This window comes from Scyliorhinus torazame, chromosome 28 (genome assembly GCF_047496885.1).
Source record: "Scyliorhinus torazame isolate Kashiwa2021f chromosome 28, sScyTor2.1, whole genome shotgun sequence".
In the NCBI taxonomy this organism is placed as follows: domain Eukaryota; kingdom Metazoa; phylum Chordata; class Chondrichthyes; order Carcharhiniformes; family Scyliorhinidae; genus Scyliorhinus; species Scyliorhinus torazame.
The window spans coordinates 38,147,597-38,167,060 of NC_092734.1; the positions used below are offsets into that span (position 1 = coordinate 38,147,597).

The 19,464-nt window shown below is 47.8% G+C and overlaps 1 protein-coding gene across 1 annotated transcript in view; it reads left to right on the forward strand.

Moving 5' to 3' along the window:
- Nucleotides 1–19,464, forward strand: part of LOC140403687 (annexin A7-like) — a 90,568-nt gene that overhangs the window by 23,849 nt on the left and 47,255 nt on the right. The window contains exons 5-6 of the mRNA XM_072491858.1: nt 3,819–3,856; nt 9,100–9,223. Coding sequence (XP_072347959.1) covers nt 3,819–3,856; nt 9,100–9,223 — 162 coding nt within the window. The remainder of the gene's footprint in view (nt 1–3,818; nt 3,857–9,099; nt 9,224–19,464) is intronic.

Here is a 19,464-nt window from a genome sequence, read left to right on the forward strand (position 1 = left end):
AAGGACTCTAACAACAGCTGACCTTATTAAAGAGGGTGTACTTTCCACATTGGCTGTATATTCTGAAATATCTTTTAAATTTAGAGTACCCGATTCTCTTTTCCCAATTAAGGGGCAATTTAACCTGGTCAATCCACCTACCCTGCACATCTTTGGGTTGTGGGGGTGAGACCCACGCAGACAGGGGGAGAATGTGCAAACTCCACACATCCCGGGGCCGGGATCGAACCTGGATCACGGCGCCGTGAGGCAGCAATGGCTAATATTCTGAAATCTTTGACTGGATTGTTACTGGTGTCTTGTAGTTGGTTCTCGGGGAAACTTGGGAACACCTCAAATGCTCGCTGCACCTGTCCCCTCACGTGGAGGGGGGGGGGTTTGGAGGCTGCTGTAAGTGAAGCCGTGGCAAATTGCAGCAGTGCGCCTTATCGATAGTTGAAACTGCTGCCAAGGGGCGCTGATGGTGGAGGGAATTAATGCTCAAGGTGGTGGGTGGATTGGTCAGTCTGCTTTGCCTTGGTTGGTGTTGAGCTTCTTGCATGATGTTAGGTAAGTGGGGCTTATTCCACCGCGCTCCTGTCTGTATGTGTTTACGTAATTTAATCAAGTTGGGGCAAGTTAATAGAGACAGCTTGTCCGTGAGAGTTGAGAGATAAAAGGGGTAAAGGTGCCAGATGCATACATTCGTAATGAGAAGCTCCGGTGAAGGTGGATTTGGAAGTAAATAGGTTGGGTTTTTTTAATTTGCATTGGGAGATCGATGGCTTTTCAGCTGTTAAATTTCAGTGGCTGGATTACAACTTGGAAATGTTGCATAAGTAAACCAGGGAAGACGATTACATTTTATTTGACCCGAAAGGAATATGAAAACGTGAAAGAGTACTTTGGAAAAGCTGAGTTCAGAGAAGTGCTGAGGACAATCGAAACCGAGATGAAAGGGATATTTAAGGAAAGATGTTGGGTTGAGTTGGGGTGGATCTGTGGGTGAGGTGGCCTGAGACCAGCTCACACTCGGGTAGGCAGGCTGTGACCAGTGGGGTACTGGAAGGATCAGTGCTTGAGGCCCTAGCTGTCCCCACCCAACATCGATGATTTGGATGTGGGACTATATGTCATATTTCCAAGCTGCTGATGACACAAAGGAATGTGAGTTGCGAGGAGGATGCAAAGAGGCTTCAAGGGATTTAGGCAGGTTAAGTGAGTGGGCAGGTGGAATATAATGTGGAAAAACAGAAATGCGGAGTGTTTGTTAAATGGTGAGAGACTAGAAAGTGTTGGTGCCCAAAGGGACCTGTGTTCATGAGTCACTGAAAGTTAATGCGTAGGTGCAGCAAACAATTAGAAAGGCAGATGGCATCTTGGTTGGCCTTTATTGCAAGAGGATTTGAGTAAAGAAGTCTTGCTGCAATGATACAGAGCCTGGGTGAGGTGAGACCGCACCGGGAGTACTGAGTGCAGCTTTGGTCTCCTGACATCTGGAAGGACATACTTGCACGAAGGGAGTGCAGCGAACTTTAAGATGGTGGGATTGTCCTCCGAGGAGAGATTGAGGAGAATGGGTCTGAATCCTCGAGATTTGAAGAATGGGAGGTGATCTAACTGAAGCATACAAAGGTTTTACAGGCCTTGGCGGGACAGCTACTTCCCCTGGCTGTGGGCGGGGTGGGCCGGCCTTGGGGAGACGAGAGGGGGGAGGAGGAGGAATAGGGAGGGAAGGGGAGGAGGGGGGCAGTCTCGAGCCAGAGGGCACGGTCTCAGTAAGGGTTTTTTAAGGACTGAGATGAGGAGAAATCTCTTCACTGAGGGAGTTGTGAATCTTTGGAATTCTCTACCACAAAGAGTTTTGTGGAATTTTTTCCTGATTTCCCAGCACTGCGTCCCATCCTTAATTAGACATAACTGGTGTACGGTGACGCACTAAAGTCATGTTAAGTTTATATTATGTTTACGGAATTTTTCTGGGTTTTAATGGGGGGAGGGGGGTTGAGGAACACGGTGGGACAGTGCCAGCACGGCTGCCTCACTGCGCCAGGGACCTGGGTTCGATTCCCCGCTGGGTCTCTGTCTGTGCGGAGTCTGCACATTCTCCCCGTGTCTGCGTGGGTTTCCTCCGGGTGCTCCGGTTTCCTCCCACAGTCCAAAGATGTGCGGGTTAGGTGGATTGAACATGTGGACACGGCCGGCTGGGCCAGTATTTATTGCCCATCCCTAATTGCCCTTGAACTGAGTGGCTCGCTCGGCCACTGTAGAGGGCAGTTAAGAGTCGACCACATTGCTGTGGGGTCTGGAGTTACATGTCGGCCAGACCGGGTAAGGACGGCAGATTTAATAATAATAATTGCTTATTGTCACAAGTCGGCTTCAATGAAGTTACTGTGAAAAGGCCCTAGTCGCCACATTCCGGCGCTTGTTCGGGGAGGCCGGTGCGGGAATTGAATCCAAGCTGCTGGCCTTGTTCTGCATTACAAGCCAGCTGTTTAGCCCACTGTGCTAAACCGGCCCCGGTTTCCTTCCCTAAAGGACATTAGTGAACCAGGTATTTTTTTTTTTTAATAGACATTTTACTGAGGTATTTCTTTGGCATTGTAACAGCAAGAAAATCAACAATGTTCAAAACAAGGAAAATATTAACATAGTGCAAATACCATCTCCCTCTCCCACAGGTCCCGCCATTACTTACCCCCCCTAATCTACGCTAGCCTAACCCCCCCCCCCCGCGCGAATGGTTGTCACCTCTCAAGGCGAACGTAATTTTCTCCAGGCAGAGGAAGCTAGCCATGTCAGACATCTGCCTCTGGACTCATATTGCCACCCTCGTATTTAATACCCTGGACGTGGCGTCGGCAAACCCCTGTCAAAATCCCCTCAGTTTTGGACATGCCCTAAACATGTGGACATGGTTCGCTGGCCCCTTTGTACACCTGTCCTCCACCCCGAAGAATTTGCTCATCCGGGCCACTGTCATGTGAGCCCGGTGACCGACCTTAAATTGGACCAGGCTGAGCCTGGCACACGTGGTCGCGCTGACCTTACCTAACGCATCCGCCCATAGACCCTCCTCTATCCCTCCCCCCAGCTCCTCCTCCCACTTTTGCTTCAGCTCCTCGGTCTGCGTCTCCTCCGAACCCATAAGCTCTTTATATATGTCCGAGACGCTCCCCTCCCCTATCCATCCTCTAGAGACCACCCTGTCCTGAATCCCCCTTCGTGACAGGAGTGGACAGGTTGGTACCTGCCTCCGCAGAAAGTCCCGTACCTGCAGATATCGGAATTAATTTCCCCCCGCCAATGCAAACTTCTCCTCCAGCCCTCGTACTCGGGAAGCTTCCTTCTATAAACAGGTCCCACATCCTCTCAATCCCCGCTCTCAGCCAAATTCGGAACCTCCCGTCCATCCTCCCCAGGGCAAACCGGTGATTATTACAGATTGGGGACCATACCTATGCCCCCTCTGCTCCCACATGTCTCCTCCACTGCCCCCAGACTCTCAGGGCCGCCACCACCACTGGACTGGTGGGTACTGTGTTCCCAACACAATAGATTACCAGACCGACGGCATTACCACTGTGCCACCACATCCCCCACATCAGTTTGGGCTATGACCCAATTTTGTCATTAACCAGTCTACCGACTCGGTGGGAGGATTCTGCTTAGATTCCTGCTGGATTCTACTGACCTGCCCCATGTGCGAGAGTCAAATGACTGGGGAAGACAGTCTCCACAAAACGAAACAGCTCTATTGAAATGGTGAAATATCTTGAAATGCCAAGGCATGTCTTCATCTGCAAGTTAAACTTCTCTCTTGCCTTTTCTTCCAGGTGGATATGGATCTGGCCCACAGCCGACTAAACCACAGGTATTGTGACCTAAATTACCCAATGCTCACTGTTCACTGATTCACTGATTATCACGCAGTGTCCTTGGTGTTCTGCACAATACAGAGAGAGGACATTACACTTAAACCAATATGCTTCAGTGCTTTTTCTATATCCTTAATTCAGTCGATCAGATCACTCCACTGCTAACAGCTGCAGTATTGTAACCCAGTGTATTACAGTGACAGACCCGTACCCCAGTGTTATACAGTGACAGACCCGTACCCCAGTGTTATACAGTGACAGACCCGTACCCCAGTGTTATACAGTGACAGACCTGTACCCCAGTGTTATACAGTGACAGACCGGTACCCCAGTGTTATACAGTGACAGACCCGTACCCCAGTGTTATACAGTGACAGACCCGTACCCCAGTGTTATACAGTGACAGACCCGTACCCCAGTGTTATACAGTGACAGACCCGTACCCCAGTGTTATACAGTGACAGACCCGTACCCCAGTGTTATACAGTGACAGACCCGTACCCCAGTGTTATACAGTGACAGACCCGTACCCCAGTGTTATACAGTGACAGACCCGTACCCCAGTGTTATACAGTGACAGACCGGTACCCCAGTGTTATACAGTGACAGACCCGTACCCCAGTGTTATACAGTGACAGACCTGTACCCCAGTGTTATACAGTGACAGACCCGTACCCCAGTGTTATACAGTGACAGACCGGTACCCCAGTGTTATACAGTGACAGACCGGTACCCCAGTGTTATACAGTGACAGACCGGTACCCCAGTGTTATACAGTGACAGACCCGTACCCCAGTGTTATACAGTGACGGACCCGTACCCCAGTGTTATACAGTGACGGACCCGTACCCCAGTGTTATACAGTGACGGACCCGTACCCCAGTGTTATACAGTGACAGACCCGTACCCCAGTGTTATACATTGACAGACCCGTACCCCAGTGTTATACATTGACAGACCCGTACCCCAGTGTTATACAGTGACAGACCCGTACCCCAGTGTTATACAGTGACAAATCTGTACCCCAGTGTTATACAGTGACAGACCCGTACCCCAGTGTTATACAGTGACAGACCCGTACCCCAGTGTTATACAGTGACAGACCTGTACCCCAGTTTTATGCACTGACAGACCTGTACCCCAGTGTTATACACTGACAGACCTGTACCCCAGTGTTATACAGTGACAGACCAGTACCCCCAGTGTTATACAGTGACAGATCTGTTCCCCAGTGTTATACACTGACAGACCCGTACCCCAGTGTTATACACTGACAGACCTGTATCCCAGTGTTATACAGTGACAGATCTGTTCCCCAGTGTTATACACTGACAGACCCGTACCCCAGTGTTATACACTGACAGACCTGTATCCCAGTGTTAAACAGTGACAGACCCGTACCTCAGTGCTATACAGTGACAGACCTGTACCCCAGTGCTATAAAGTTAAAGGAATGTACGCCACTGTTATACAGCGCAGACCCGTCCCACCAGTACTGTACCCCAGTGTTGTACAATGTCAGACCCGTCCCCACCAGTACTACACGCCAATGTTCTACTGTGTCAGACCTGTCCCCACCAGTACTTTCCCCAGTGTTATACAGAGACAGACCCGTCCCCGCCAGTACTGTACCCCAGTGTTATACAGTGTCAGACCTGTCCCCACCGGTACTGTACCCCAGTGTTATACAGTGACAGACCCGTCCCCACCAGTACTGTACCGCAGTGTTACACAGTGTCAGACCCGTCCCCACCAGTACTGTACCCCAGTGTTATACAGTGACAGACCCGTCCCCACCAGTACTGTACCCCATGTTATACAGTGACAGACCCGTCCCCACCAGTACTGTACCCCAGTGTTATACAGTGACAGACCCGTCCCCGCCAGTACTGTACCCCAGTGTTATACAGTGACAGACCCGTCTGCACCAGCACTGTACCCCAGTGTTATACAGTGACAGACCCGTCTGCACCAGCACTGTACGCCAGTGTTATACAGTGACAGACCCGTCCCCGCCAGTACTGTACCCCAGTGTTATACAGTGTCAGACCTGTCCCCACCGGTACTGTACCCCAGTGTTATACAGTGACAGTCCCGTCCCCACCAGTACTGTACCCCAGTGTTATACAGTGACAGACCCATCCCCACCAGTACTGTACCCCAGTGTTATACAGTGACAGTCCCGTCCCCAGCAGTACTGTACCCCAGTGTTATACAGTGACAGTCCCGTCCCCACCAGTACTGTACCCCAGTGTTATACAGTGACAGACCCATCCCCACCAGTACTGTACCCCAGTGTTATACAGTGTCAGACTGGTCTCTTGGGTATTTTTTCACAATTCAAGTAGACGGGATGTAAAATACCCATTTGTTTGCCATTATCTTTCAAGGATGTCTAGGGCAAGAGACTTTTCATTTTTCCAATTAAGAGGCAATTTAGCGTTGCCAATCTAACTACCCTGCACATCTTTGGGTTGTGGGGGGGTAAGACCCATGCAGACACAGGGGAGAATGTTCAAACTCCACACGGACAGTGACCCGGGGCCGTTTTCGAACCCAGCTCCCTGACGTGGTGAGGCAGCAGTGCTAACCACTGGGGCACCGTTCTGTATATTTCTGTAGTTGTGTTTTGTACTCTTGTGCTCCATTAAACTATTCTCCGATTCTGTTATTCCTCACTGGCAGTCAATGAAATGAGTAGGTTCTGATTCTCACTGACACGTTGCGATGCTGAACACCAGCTTGGGTAATTGTACACACACGCTGTTATTACAAAAATTAAACATCTGGCTGACCACCAGAAGGGATGTTTTGATGGAGCATTTGCTGCTGAAGCACTTCATCCATTCCGTTGTTACTTCTGGACTTGGAATACTCCACTGCAGTTCTGGCTATCCTCCCATCTTCCCCCACTCACGCTGACCTCCGCCCATGTCCAAACAGGCACCAAGTCCCATCCTCCCACCCTGTATAGAACCTTAGTTAGGCCACACTTGGAGTATAGTGTTCAATTCTGGTCGCCACACTACCAGAAGGGTGTGGAGGCTTTAGAGAGTTCGCAGAAGAGATTTACCAGGATATTGCCTGGAATGGAGGGCCTGTTCCTGTGCTGGACATTTCTTTGTTCTTTGTTCCCCCTGTATTCCCTGACCGAGATTGACTTCCGGTCCAGCGGTGCTCCAGATTTAAACTTTCCATATTGGCGACGATTCTCGGACAATCCCCGGCTCCGTGTTCCTCCACAGAGGAACAGGGAATGATTGCTGCCCTGCTCGCTCTGATCCTCCAATAGAGAGAGAGATTTATGGGTTGCTGCAAAGGAACAGGAAATGGAGTTGTATCGTCGGGATGTATCCTTCGATTCGAGGGGCCCATTGCTCAATGCAGATGCTGCCTCCCAAATGAGGGGATTGAACCCAGGGTCTTGGAGCAATGTGAAAGGGGCGGAGATCCAGAATTCTCGCTGCCCTGATTTCCTGTGCTTTGCCCAGGGAACCAGCATTTCCCAGACTTAAAGCATAGCATGATACAACTAGATGGAGACCATGTCAGCCCTCTGACAGAGCTATATGATAAGTCCCCTCTCCTCCTCCCCCACAGTCCTACGATTATCCCCTTGAAATATCTATCCAATTCCTTTTTGAAAGTTACAATTATACATGCTTCCACCGCTCTTTCATATAGTCCACTCCAGTCCACAGCACCTCGCTGTGCAAAATGCTGTTTCTTCATCTTACCTCTGGCTCTTTTGCCAATAAGTCTGTGCCCTCTGCTCACTGACCCTCCTGTCGATGGAAACAGTTTCTAATTTGCTGCATCAAAACCCATGTAATTATGAACACCTTGGACTAAATCGCTGCTTAGCATTCTCTACCCTTAATATTCACTCGTCTGTCCATACCCTCGTGAAGTTCCTTGCCGTACCACTCACTCCATGATATTTTCGAGTGTTGTAACATCTGCAGACCGTGAATTTCTGCTCTGTACCTTCAGATCCAGGTCACCTTACTTAAGGGTGTCAGTCACAGTAATGACCCACGGGGCGCACCGATCCAAGCTTCCCTCCAGTCTGAATTGCAGCCATGCATCACGACACTCTAACCCTATCCCATATCCAATTTCAGAATCACAGAAGAATTGCCCCATCTTTTGTCTGTCTTTCTTTAATTGAACACCTGCCTGTAGCTATTGGATAGAGGGGTAGATAGGGGAGAGATGCTCTGGCTGGTTAGTTACAAACTGCCAGGTCCAACTCACGTTGAGGGTTTTGCACTGCAGGTTTGTCACTGGCTATCTTCCAGAAAAGGTTAGTTAAGTCTGTAGCTTCTGTAAATCCACACAGGGTAATGGTTAATTTATAATATTCCACACTTGGCATATAGTGTTCAATTCTGGTCACCACACGACCAGAAGGATGTGGAGGCTTTGGAGACGGTACAGAAGAGATTGATCAAGATGTTGCCTGGCATGGAGGGCATTCATTAGCTGCGAGGAGAGGTTGGATAAACTCGGTTTGTTCTCGCTGGAACGACGGAGGTTGAGGGGCGACCGATAGAAGTCTACAAAATTATGAGGGGCATAGACAGAGTGGACTCAGATTCTTTTTCGTAGGGTGGAAGAGTCAATTACTAGGGGGCATAGGTTTAAGATGCGAGGGCCAAAGTTTAGAGGAGATGTGCGAGGGAAGTTTTTTATACAGAGGGTGGTGAGTGCCTGGAACTCTCTGGTGGAAGCAGGTACGATAGTGGCGTTTAAGAGGCATCTTGACAAATACATGAATAGGATGGGAATAGAGGGATACGGACCCCGGAATTGTGGAAGGTTTTGGGTTAGACGGGCAGCATGGTCGGCGCGGGCTTGGAGGGCCGAAGGGCCTGTTCCTGTGCTGTACTTTTCTTTGTTCTAATCCTGTTTGAGATGAAAATTAGCCTATATTTTGAGGATCTAACCAGGAGCAAAAGTACAGCAAGGGAGGATTTTTAAAATTTGATCCCACTGCCAACTATAAATTGCCCAGATATTGGACAGGCAAGTGTGCACTCCAGTCATAAGGGAATGGTTGGAGATGCTGAAAAGAATCAGGGGCAAAACCTTAAAGCATAACATCAAATAATCTGTTGTGCGGTTTGCCGTTGTTGGTTCGGTTATAATAATGGGTGATTTAAGCTGATAACTGATACGGTAGCAGTTTCTGTTTGTGAGTAACGGGTCACTCTTTCTCTCCCCTCCTCGACTTCAGCCTTCAATGCCGAACATCGGAGGCCTTTCGATCGCAGGTGCAACTCAAGGCACCATAAGACCTGTTGCCAACTTCAACGCACAGAATGATGCTGAGATTGTACGGCAAGCCATGAAGGGAGCTGGTAAGTTCACAGCATTGGGCAAAACTGTGGGATGCAAGTAGAAATATTCCTGCCACATTCACGCCCCTCACACCTTGTGGAAGATGGTGTAAGAATCTTGCTACAGAGGCTCTTACTCAACTGTATGTCTAAACTGCAGGATAGAAACAGGCCAACTGGTCGATGCCAAAGTTTATACTTCACATGAGGCTCCCACCACCTTATAATCTTCCCTATCCCTCCCTCCCGCCCTTCCTTTCTTCCTGAATGCCCCTTCAATCACCAATAATCTGTCTCAGTCACTCCATGTGGCAACAAGTTATATCTGAAGTTATACGCTTCGGTGTGGGGGGAAAAAAGGAAGAGTATTGATTACGCGGTGATGTATTGGAAAGTGAGGATGTGCAGGGTGTGTGGACTGGCCACGCTAAATTGCCCAATTGGGAAAAAATAATTGTGTACGTTAAATTTTTGAATTAAAATAAAAAATAATTGAAAAAAAATTAGTATGACTGCTAGAGCAGTGATTTAAGGGGTTGTAAAAGTGAGGTAATCGTTGATTTTGAAGGTGACGTTGTCTCCTAATGGATTTAAGAACCATTTACTTGTTTACAGCTAGTTAATGGAATATTGTTTACATTTAAAGGACAACTGGGGTGTAGATAATTCATAGAATCATTGAATCCCTACAGTGCAGAAGGAGGCATTCGGCCCATCGAGTCTGCATCGATCATGTCCCACCCTATCCCTGCAACCCTATAACGTAACCTTCACATCCCTGGACACTAAGGGGCAATTTAGCATGGCCAATCCACCTAACCCGTACATCTTTGGACTGTGGGAGGAAACCGGAGCACCCGGAGGAAACCCACGCAGACATGGGGAGAACGTGCAGACTCCACACAGACAGTGACCCAAGCCGGGAACTGAACCTGGGACCCTGGAGCTTTGAAGCAACTGTGCTAACCACTGTGCTACCGTGCTGCCCCGCGTTTTGGTCCTGAAAGGGTCTCTCTCCAAAGGTCATGCACTGAGAAAAGCAAGTAGAAACCTGTTTTTAACTTTATTTACAAGTGGTATTTGAACTATATTGGTTTGCTTCATTGGAATATAGTGGCAGGTTTAGGAAGCAGGTTAGTTTCTTCTTTCACTTAAGAACGAACTGTAAAGTTGTTTCTTTGTTGCTAATGTGGTTGATTCTGAAGTGTGTTTGAACATAAAATATATCTCATGGTCAGTGTTATCAGTCTTGTGGTGCAGTAACATTTCCTCATAGCTTTTCAAATTAAAAATAGTGGGGTTCTCGTCTGGGATCCTAACACTCGGTTAAAAGATATACACTGCTGCCACTGTGTACTGCGGGCAAATGGGGTGCCAATCAAGTGAGGCTGCTTTGTGCTGGATGGTGCCGAGCTTCTTGAGTGTTGTAGGAGCTGCGTTCATACAGGCGAGTGGAAAGTATTCCATCTCACTATTGACTTGAAATGAAAATGAAAATCGCTTATTGTCACAAGTAGGCTTCAAATGAAGTTACTGTGAAAATCCCCTAGTCGCCACATTCCGGCGCCTGTTCGGGGAGGCTGTTACGGGAATTGAACCGTGCTGCTGGCCTGCCTTGGTCTGCGTTCAAAGCCAGCGATTTAGCCCTGTGCTAAACAGCTTTATAGATGGTGAACAGGCTTTGAGGGAGTCAGGAGGCGAGTTACTGGCTGCGGTATTGGCAGTCCCTGACCTGTTGTTGTAGCCTCTGTATAGAACATAGAACGATACAGCGCAGTACAGGCCCTTCGGCCCACGATGTTGCACCGAAACAAAAGCCATCTAACCTACACTATGCCATTATCATCCATAATGTTTATCCAATAAACTTTTAAATGCCCTCAATGTTGGCGAGTTCACTACTGTAGCAGGTAGGGCATTCCACGGCCTCACTACTCTTTGCGTAAAGAACCTACCTCTGACCTCTGTCCTATATCTATTACCCCTCAGTTTAAAGCTATGTCCCCTCGTGCCAGCCATTTCCATCTGCGGGAGAAGGCTCTCACTGTCCACCCTATCTAACCCCCTGATCATTCTATGTATTTATGTGCCAGGTCCAGTTCGGTTTCTGGTTTCACCTTGCCCACCTGGGAGACTCGTCACTTAATGCATCCAGGGATTGCCCGCATTGTCTGTTTTTCCGGTGTCGGCCCAGATTTATAGAATTGCGTTTCGGAGCTTGTTGTGAATCCATGACCCTAGTCTCAAAGCATCTATAGTTGGGCAATCCGATTACATGATGTCAATATAATACAGATGGTGTAGCATGGATTAATAGGATTGTGTGTGTTTTAAACTGGAACTGAGAACGTTAACGGGTAGCGTGCCAGAGTTCAGGACTGTAAAGGATTATGAACCTAAATAGTCAGGAATTCTTGACCTGTTTGATGAGGCAGCAATGAATGACACAAATTTTTTAAAATTGCAGGACATGGTAAAGAGGAGGGTTAGAGAGTCACTGAAGTAGAATCATTCAATGATTTGAAACGAGCATTAGATAGCTGCTTGAACAAGAGGGGTGTAATAATGATAACCTTCCATTGTCACAAGTAGGCTTCAATGAAGTTAGTGTGAAAAGCCCCTAGTCGCCACATTCCGGCGCCAATTCGGGTAAGCTGGTATGGGAATTGAACCGCCACTGCTGGCCTTGTTCTGCATCACAAACTAGCTGTCTTGCCCACTGAGCTAAACCATGTGGGTGTTTGGGTTAGACTGGGCGGTATGTTAAAATGTGGGGCGGAGCGAGCAGGAGCATGGGATTAATCTGGCTGGGATATTAAAGGGTTTGGGGAGTGAGAGGCAGAGTGAGATTAGACTGGGATATTAAAGGGTTTGGGGAGTGAGAGGCAGAGTGAGATTAGACTGGGATATTAAAGGGTTTGGGGAGTGAGACGCAGAGTGAGATTACACTGTGGGATATTAAAGGGTTTGGGGAGTGAGACGCAGAGTGAGATTACACTGTGGGATATTAAAGGGTTTGGGGAGTGAGACGCAGAGTGAGATTACACTGTGGGATATTAAAGGGTTTGGGGAGTGAGAGGCAGAGTGAGATTAGACTGGGATATTAAAGGGTTTGGGGAGTGAGACGCAGAGTGAGATTACACTGGGATATTAAAGGGTTTGGGGAGTGAGACGCAGAGTGAGATTAGACTGTGGGATATTAAAGGGTTTGGGGAGTGAGAGGCAGAGTGAGATTACACTGGGATATTAAAGGGCTTGGGGAGTGAGGCAGAGTGAGATTAGACTGTGGGATATTAAAGGGTTTAGGGAGTGAGAGGCAGAGTGAGATTAGACTGGGATATTAAAGGGTTTGGGGAGTGAGAGGCAGAGTGAGATTAGACTGGGATATTAAAGGGTTTGGGGAGTGAGAGGCAGAGTGAGATTAGACTGGGATATTAAAGGGTTTGGGGAGTGAGAGGCAGAGTGAGTTTAGACTGGGATATTAAAGGGTTTAGGGAGTGAGAGGCAGAGTGAGATTAGACTGGGATATTCAAGGGTTTGGGGTGTGAGGCAGAGTGAGATTAGACTGTGGGATATTAAAGGGTTTAGGGAGTGAGAGGCAGTGAGATTAGACTGTGGGATATTAAAGGGCTTGGGGAGTGAGGCAGAGTGAGATTAGACTGTGGGATATTAAAGGGTTTAGGGAGTGAGAGGCAGAGTGAGATTAGACTGGGATATTAAAGGGCTTGGGGAGTGAGAGGCAGTGTGAGATTAGACTGGGATATTAAAGGGTTTGGGGAGTGAGGCAGAGTGAGATTAGACTGGGATATTAAAGGGTTTGGGGAGTGAGGCAGAGTGAGATTAGACTGGGATATTAAAGGGTTTGGGGTGTGAGAGGCAGAGTGAGATTAGACTGGGATATTAAAGGGCTTGGGGAGTGAGGCAGAGTGAGATTAGACTGGGATATTAAAGGATTTAGGGAGTGAGAGGCAGAGATATTAGACTGGGATATTAAAGGGTTTGGGGAGTGAGGCAGAGTGAGATTAGACTGGGATATTAAAGGGTTTGGGGAGTGAGGCAGAGTGAGATTAGACTGGGAAATTAAAGGGTTTGGGGTGAGTGGCAGAGTGAGATTAGACTGGGATATTAAAGGGTTTGGCGAGTGAGGCAGAGTGAGATTAGACTGTGGGATATTAAAGGGTTTGGGGAGTGAAGCAGAGTGAGATTAGACTGGGATATTAAAGGGTTTGGGGAGTGAGGCAGATTGAGATTAGACTGGGATATTAAAGGGTTTGGGGTGTGAGGCAGAGTGAGATTAGACTGGGATATTAAAGGGTTTGGGGTGTGAGGCAGAGTGAGATTAGACTGGGATATTAAAGGGCTTGGGGTGTGAGAGGCAGAGTGAGATTAGACTGTGGGATATTAAAGGGCTTGGGGAGTGAGGTTAGACTGTGGGATATTAAAGGGTTTGGGGAGTGAGGCAGAGAGATTAGACTGGGATATTGAAGGGTTTGGGGAGTGAGAGGCAGAGTGAGATTAGACTGGGATATTAAAGGGTTTAGTGAGTGAGAGGCAGAGAGATTAGACTGGGATATTAAAGGGTTTGGGGAATGAGAGGCAGAGTGAGACTAGACTGTGGGATATTAAAGGGCTTGGTGAGTGAGGCAGAGTGAGATTAGACTGTGTGATATTAAAGGGCTTGGGGAGTGAGGCAGAGTGAGATTAGACTGTGGGATATTAAAGGGTTTGGGGAGTGAGAGGTAGAGTGAGATTAGACTGGGATATTAAAGGGTTTGGGGAGTGAGGCAGAGTGAGATTAGACTGGAATATTAAAGGGTTTGGAGTGTGAGAGGCAGAGTGAGATTAGACTGGGATATTAAAGGGTTTGGGGTGTGAGAGGCAGAGTGAGATTAGGCTGGGATATTAAAGGGTTTGGGGAGTGAGAGGCAGAGTGAGATTAGACTGGGATATTAAAGGGTTTGGGGTGTGAGAGGCAGAGTGAGATTAGACTGTGGGATATTAAAGGGTTTGGGGTGTGAGAGGCAGAGTGAGATTAGACTGGGATATTCAAGGGTTTGGGGAGTGAGACGCAGAGTGAGATTACACTGGGATATTAAAGGGTTTGGGGTGTGAGAGGCAGAGTGAGATTAGACTGGGATATTAAAGGGTTTAGGGAGTGAGAGGCAGAGTGAGATTAGACTGGGATATTAAAGGGTTTGGGGAGTGAGAGGCAGAGTGAGATTAGACTGTGGGATATTAAAGGGTTTGGGGAGTGAGACGCAGAGTGAGATTACACTGGGATATTAAAGGGTTTGGGGAGTGAGACGCAGAGTGAGATTACACTGTGGGATATTAAAGGGTTTGGGGAGTGAGAGGCAGAGTGAGATTACACTGGGATATTAAAGGGCTTGGGGAGTGAGGCAGAGTGAGATTAGACTGTGGGATATTAAAGGGTTTAGGGAGTGAGAGGCAGAGTGAGAGTAGACTGGGATATTAAAGGGTTTGGGGAGTCAGAGGCAGAGTGAGATTAGACTGGGATATTAAAGGGTTTGGGGAGTGAGAGGCAGAGTGAGATTAGACTGGGATATTAAAGGGTTTGGGGAGTGAGACGCAGAGTGAGATTAGACTGTGGGATATTAAAGGGTTTGGGGAGTGAGAGGCAGAGTGAGATTAGACTGGGATATTAATGGGTTTGGGGTGTGAGTGGCAGAGTGAGATTAGACTGGGATATTAAAGGGTTTGGGGAGTGAGGCAGAGTGAGATTAGACTGGGATATTAAAGGGTTTGGGGTGTGAGAGGCAGAGTGAGATTAGACTGGGATATTAAAGGGTTTGGGGTGTGAGAGGCAGAGTGAGATTAGACTGGGATATTAAAGGGTTTGGGGTGTGAGAGGCAGAGTGAGATTAGACTGGGATATTAAAGGGTTTGGGGTGTGAGAGGCAGAGTGAGATTAGACTGTGGGATATTAAAGGGTTTGGGGAGTGAGGCAGAGTGAGATTAGACTGGGATATTCAAGGGTTTGGGGAGTGAGAGGCAGAGTGAGATTAGACTGGGATATGAAAGGGTTTGGGGAATGAGGCAGAGTGAGATTAGACTTGGATATTAAAGGGTTTGGGGTGTGAGAGGCAGACTGAGATTAGGCTGGGATATTTAAGGGTTTGGGGAGTGAGGCAGAGTGAGATTAGACTGGGATATTAAAGGGTTTGGGGTGTGAGAGGCAGAGTGAGATTAGACTGGGATATTAAAGGGTTTGGGGAGTGAGGCAGAGTGAGATTAGACTGGGATATTAAAGGGTTTGGGGTGTGAGAGGCAGAGTGAGATTAGACTGTGGGATATTAAAGGGTTTGGGGAGTGAGGCAGAGTGAGATTAGACTGGGATATTAAAGTGTTTGGGGTGAGTGGCAGAGTGAGATTAGACTGGGATATTAAAGGGTTTGGGGAGTGAAGCAGAGTGAGATTAGACTGGGATATTAAAGGGTTTGGAGAGTGAGGCAGATTGAGATTAGACTGTGCGATATTAAAGGGTTTGGGGAGTGAGGCAGAGTGTGATTAGACTGGGATATTAAAGGGTTTGGAGTGTGAGAGGCAGAGTGAGATTAGACTGGGATATTAAAGGGTTTGGGGAGTGAGGCAGAGTGAGATTAGACTGTGGGATATTAAAGGGTTTGGGGAGTGAGGCAGAGTGAGATTAGACTGGGATATTAATGTGTTTGGGGAGTGAGGCAGAGTGAGATTAGACAGGGATATTAAAGGGCTTGGGGAGTGAGGCAGAGTGAGATTAGACTGGGATATTAAAGGGTTTGGGGTGTGAGGCAGAGTGAGATTAGACTGGGATATTAAAGGGTTTGGGGAGTGAGGCAGAGTGAGATTAGACTGGGATATTAAAGGGTTTGGGGTGAGTGGCAGAGTGAGATTAGACTGTGGGATATTAAAGGGTTTGGGGAGTGAGGCAGAGTGAGATTAGACTGGGATATTAAAGGGTTTGGGGTGTGAGGCAGAGTGAGATTAGACTGGGATATTAATGGGTTTGGGGTGTGAGTGGCAGAGTGAGATTAGACTGGGATATTAAAGGGTTTGGGGAGTGAGGCAGAGTGAGATTAGACTGTGGGATATTAAAGGGTTTGGGGAATGAGAGGCAGAGTGAGATTAGACTGGGATATTAAAGGGTTTGGGGAGTGAGGCAGAGTGAGGTTAGACTCTGGGATATTAAAGGGTTTGGGGAGTGAGGCAGAGTGAGATTAGACTGTGGGATATGAAAGGGTTTGGGGAGTGAGGCAGAGTGAGATTAGACTGGGATATTAAAGGGTTTGGGGAGTGAGAGGCAGGGTGAGATTAGACTGTGGGATATTAAAGGGTTTGGGGAGTGAGGCAGAGTGAGATTAGACTGTGGGATATGAAAGTGTTTGGGGAGTGAGGCAGAGTGAGATTAGACTGGGATATTAAAGGGTTTGGGGAATGAGAGGCAGAGTGAGATTAGACTGGGATATTAAAGGGTTTGGGGAGTGAGGCAGAGTGAGATTAGACTGGGATATTAAAGGGTTTGGGGAGTGAGGCAGAGTGAGATTAGACTGGGGTATTAAAGGGTTTGGGGAGTCAGGCAGAGTGAGATTAGACTGGGATATTAAAGGGTTTGGGGAGTGAGGCAGAGTGAGATTAGACTGGGATATTAATGGGTTTGGGGTGTGAGTGGCAGAGTGAGATTAGACTGGGATATTAAAGGGTTTGGGGAGTGAGGCAGAGTGAGATTAGACTGGGATATTAAAGGGTTTGGGGTGTGAGAGGCAGAGTGAGATTAGACTGGGATATTAAAGGGTTTGGGGTGTGAGAGGCAGAGTGAGATTAGACTGGGATATTAAAGGGTTTGGGGTGTGAGAGGCAGAGTGAGATTAGACTGTGGGATATGAAAGGGTTTGGGGAGTGAGGCAGAGTGAGATTAGACTGGGATATTAAAGGGTTTGGGGAGTGAGGCAGAGTGAGATTAGACTGGGATATGAAAGGGTTTGGGGAGTGAGGCAGAGTGAGATTAGACTGGGGTATTAAAAGGTTTGGGGAGTGAGGCAGAGTGAGATTAGACTGGGATATTAAAGGGTTTGGGGTGTGAGAGGCAGAGTGAGATTAGACTGGGGTATTAAAGGGTTTGGGGAGTGAGGCAGAGTGAGATTAGACTGGGATATTAAGGGTTTGGGGAGTGAGGCAGAGTGAGAATAGACTGGGGTATTAAAGGGTTTGCGGAGTGAGGCAGAGTGAGATTAGACTGGGATATTAAAGGGTTTGGGGAGTGAGGCAGAGTGAGATTAGACTGGGATATTAAAGGGTTTGGGTAGTGAGGCAGAGTGAGATTAGACTGGGGTATTAAAGGGTTTGGGGAGTGAGGCAGAGTGAGATTAGACTGTGGGGTATTAAAGGGTTTGGGGAGTGAGGCAGAGTGAGATTAGACTGGGATATTAAAGGGTTTGAGGTGTGAGAGGCAGAGTGAGATTAGACTGTGGGGTATTAAAGGGTTTGGGGAGTGAGAGGCAGAGTGAGATTAGACTGGGATATTAAAGGGTTTGGGGTGTGAGAGGCAGAGTGAGATTAGACTGGGATATTAAAGGGTTTGGGGAGTGAGGCAGAGTGAGATTCGACTGTGGGATATTAAGGTTTGGGGAGTGAGGCAGAGTGAGATTAGACTGGGATATTAAAGGGTTTGGGGAGTGAGGCAGAGTGAGATTCGACTGTAGGATATTAAGGTTTGGGGAGTGAGGCAGAGTGAGATTAGACTGGGATATTAAAGGGCTTGGGGAGTGAGGCTGAGTGAGATTAGACTGTGGGATATTAAAGGGTTTGGTGTGTGAGAGGCAGAGTGAGATTAGACTGTGGGATATTAAAGGGTTTGGGGAGTGAGAGGCAGAGTGAGATTAGACTGGGATATTAAAGGGTTTGGGGAGTGAGGCAGAGTGAGATTAGACTGTGGGATATTAAAGGGTTTGGGGAGTGAGAGGCAGAGTGAGATTAGACTGGGATATTAAAGGGTTTGGGGAGTGAGAGGCAGAGTGAGATTAGACTGGGATATTAAAGGGTTTGGGGTGTGAGAGGCAGAGTGAGATTAGACTGTGGGATATTAAAGGGTTTGGGGTGTGAGAGGCAGAGTGAGATTAGACTGGGATATTCAAGGGTTTGGGGAGTGAGACGCAGAGTGAGATTACACTGGGATATTAAAGGGTTTGGGGAGTGAGGCAGAGTGAGATTCGACTGTGGGATATTAAGGTTTGGGGAGTGAGGCAGAGTGAGATTAGACTGGGATATTAAAGGGTTTGGGGAGTGAGGCAGAGTGAGATTCGACTGTAGGATATTAAGGTTTGGGGAGTGAGGCAGAGTGAGATTAGACTGGGATATTAAAGGGCTTGGGGAGTGAGGCTGAGTGAGATTAGACTGTGGGATATTAAAGGGTTTGGTGTGTGAGAGGCAGAGTGAGATTAGACTGTGGGATATTAAAGGGTTTGGGGAGTGAGAGGCAGAGTGAGATTAGACTGGGATATTAAAGGGTTTGGGGAGTGAGGCAGAGTGAGATTAGACTGTGGGATATTAAAGGGTTTGGGGAGTGAGAGGCAGAGTGAGATTAGACTGGGATATTAAAGGGTTTGGGGAGTGAGAGGCAGAGTGAGATTAGACTGGCATATTAAAGGGTTTGGGGTGTGAGAGGCAGAGTGAGATTAGACTGTGGGATATTAAAGGGTTTGGGGTGTGAGAGGCAGAGTGAGATTAGACTGGGATATTCAAGGGTTTGGGGAGTGAGACGCAGAGTGAGATTACACTGGGATATTAAAGGGTTTGGGGAGTGAGGCAGAGTGAGATTCGACTGTGGGATATTAAGGTTTGGGGAGTGAGGCAGAGTGAGATTAGACTGGGATATTAAAGGGCTTGGGGAGTGAGGCTGAGTGAGATTAGACTGTGGGATATTAAAGGGTTTGGTGTGTGAGAGGCAGAGTGAGATTAGACTGTGGGATATTAAAGGGTTTGGGGAGTGAGAGGCAGAGTGAGATTAGACTGGGATATTAAAGGGTTTGGGGAGTGAGGCAGAGTGAGATTAGACTGTGGGATATTAAAGGGTTTGGGGAGTGAGAGGCAGAGTGAGATTAGACTGGGATATTAAAGGGTTTGGGGAGTGAGAGGCAGAGTGAGATTAGACTGGGATATTAAAGGGTTTGGGGAGTGAGAGGCAGAGTGAGATTAGACTGTGGGGTATTAAAGGGTTTGGGGTGTGAGAGGCAGAGTGAGATTAGACTGTCGGGTATTAAAGGGTT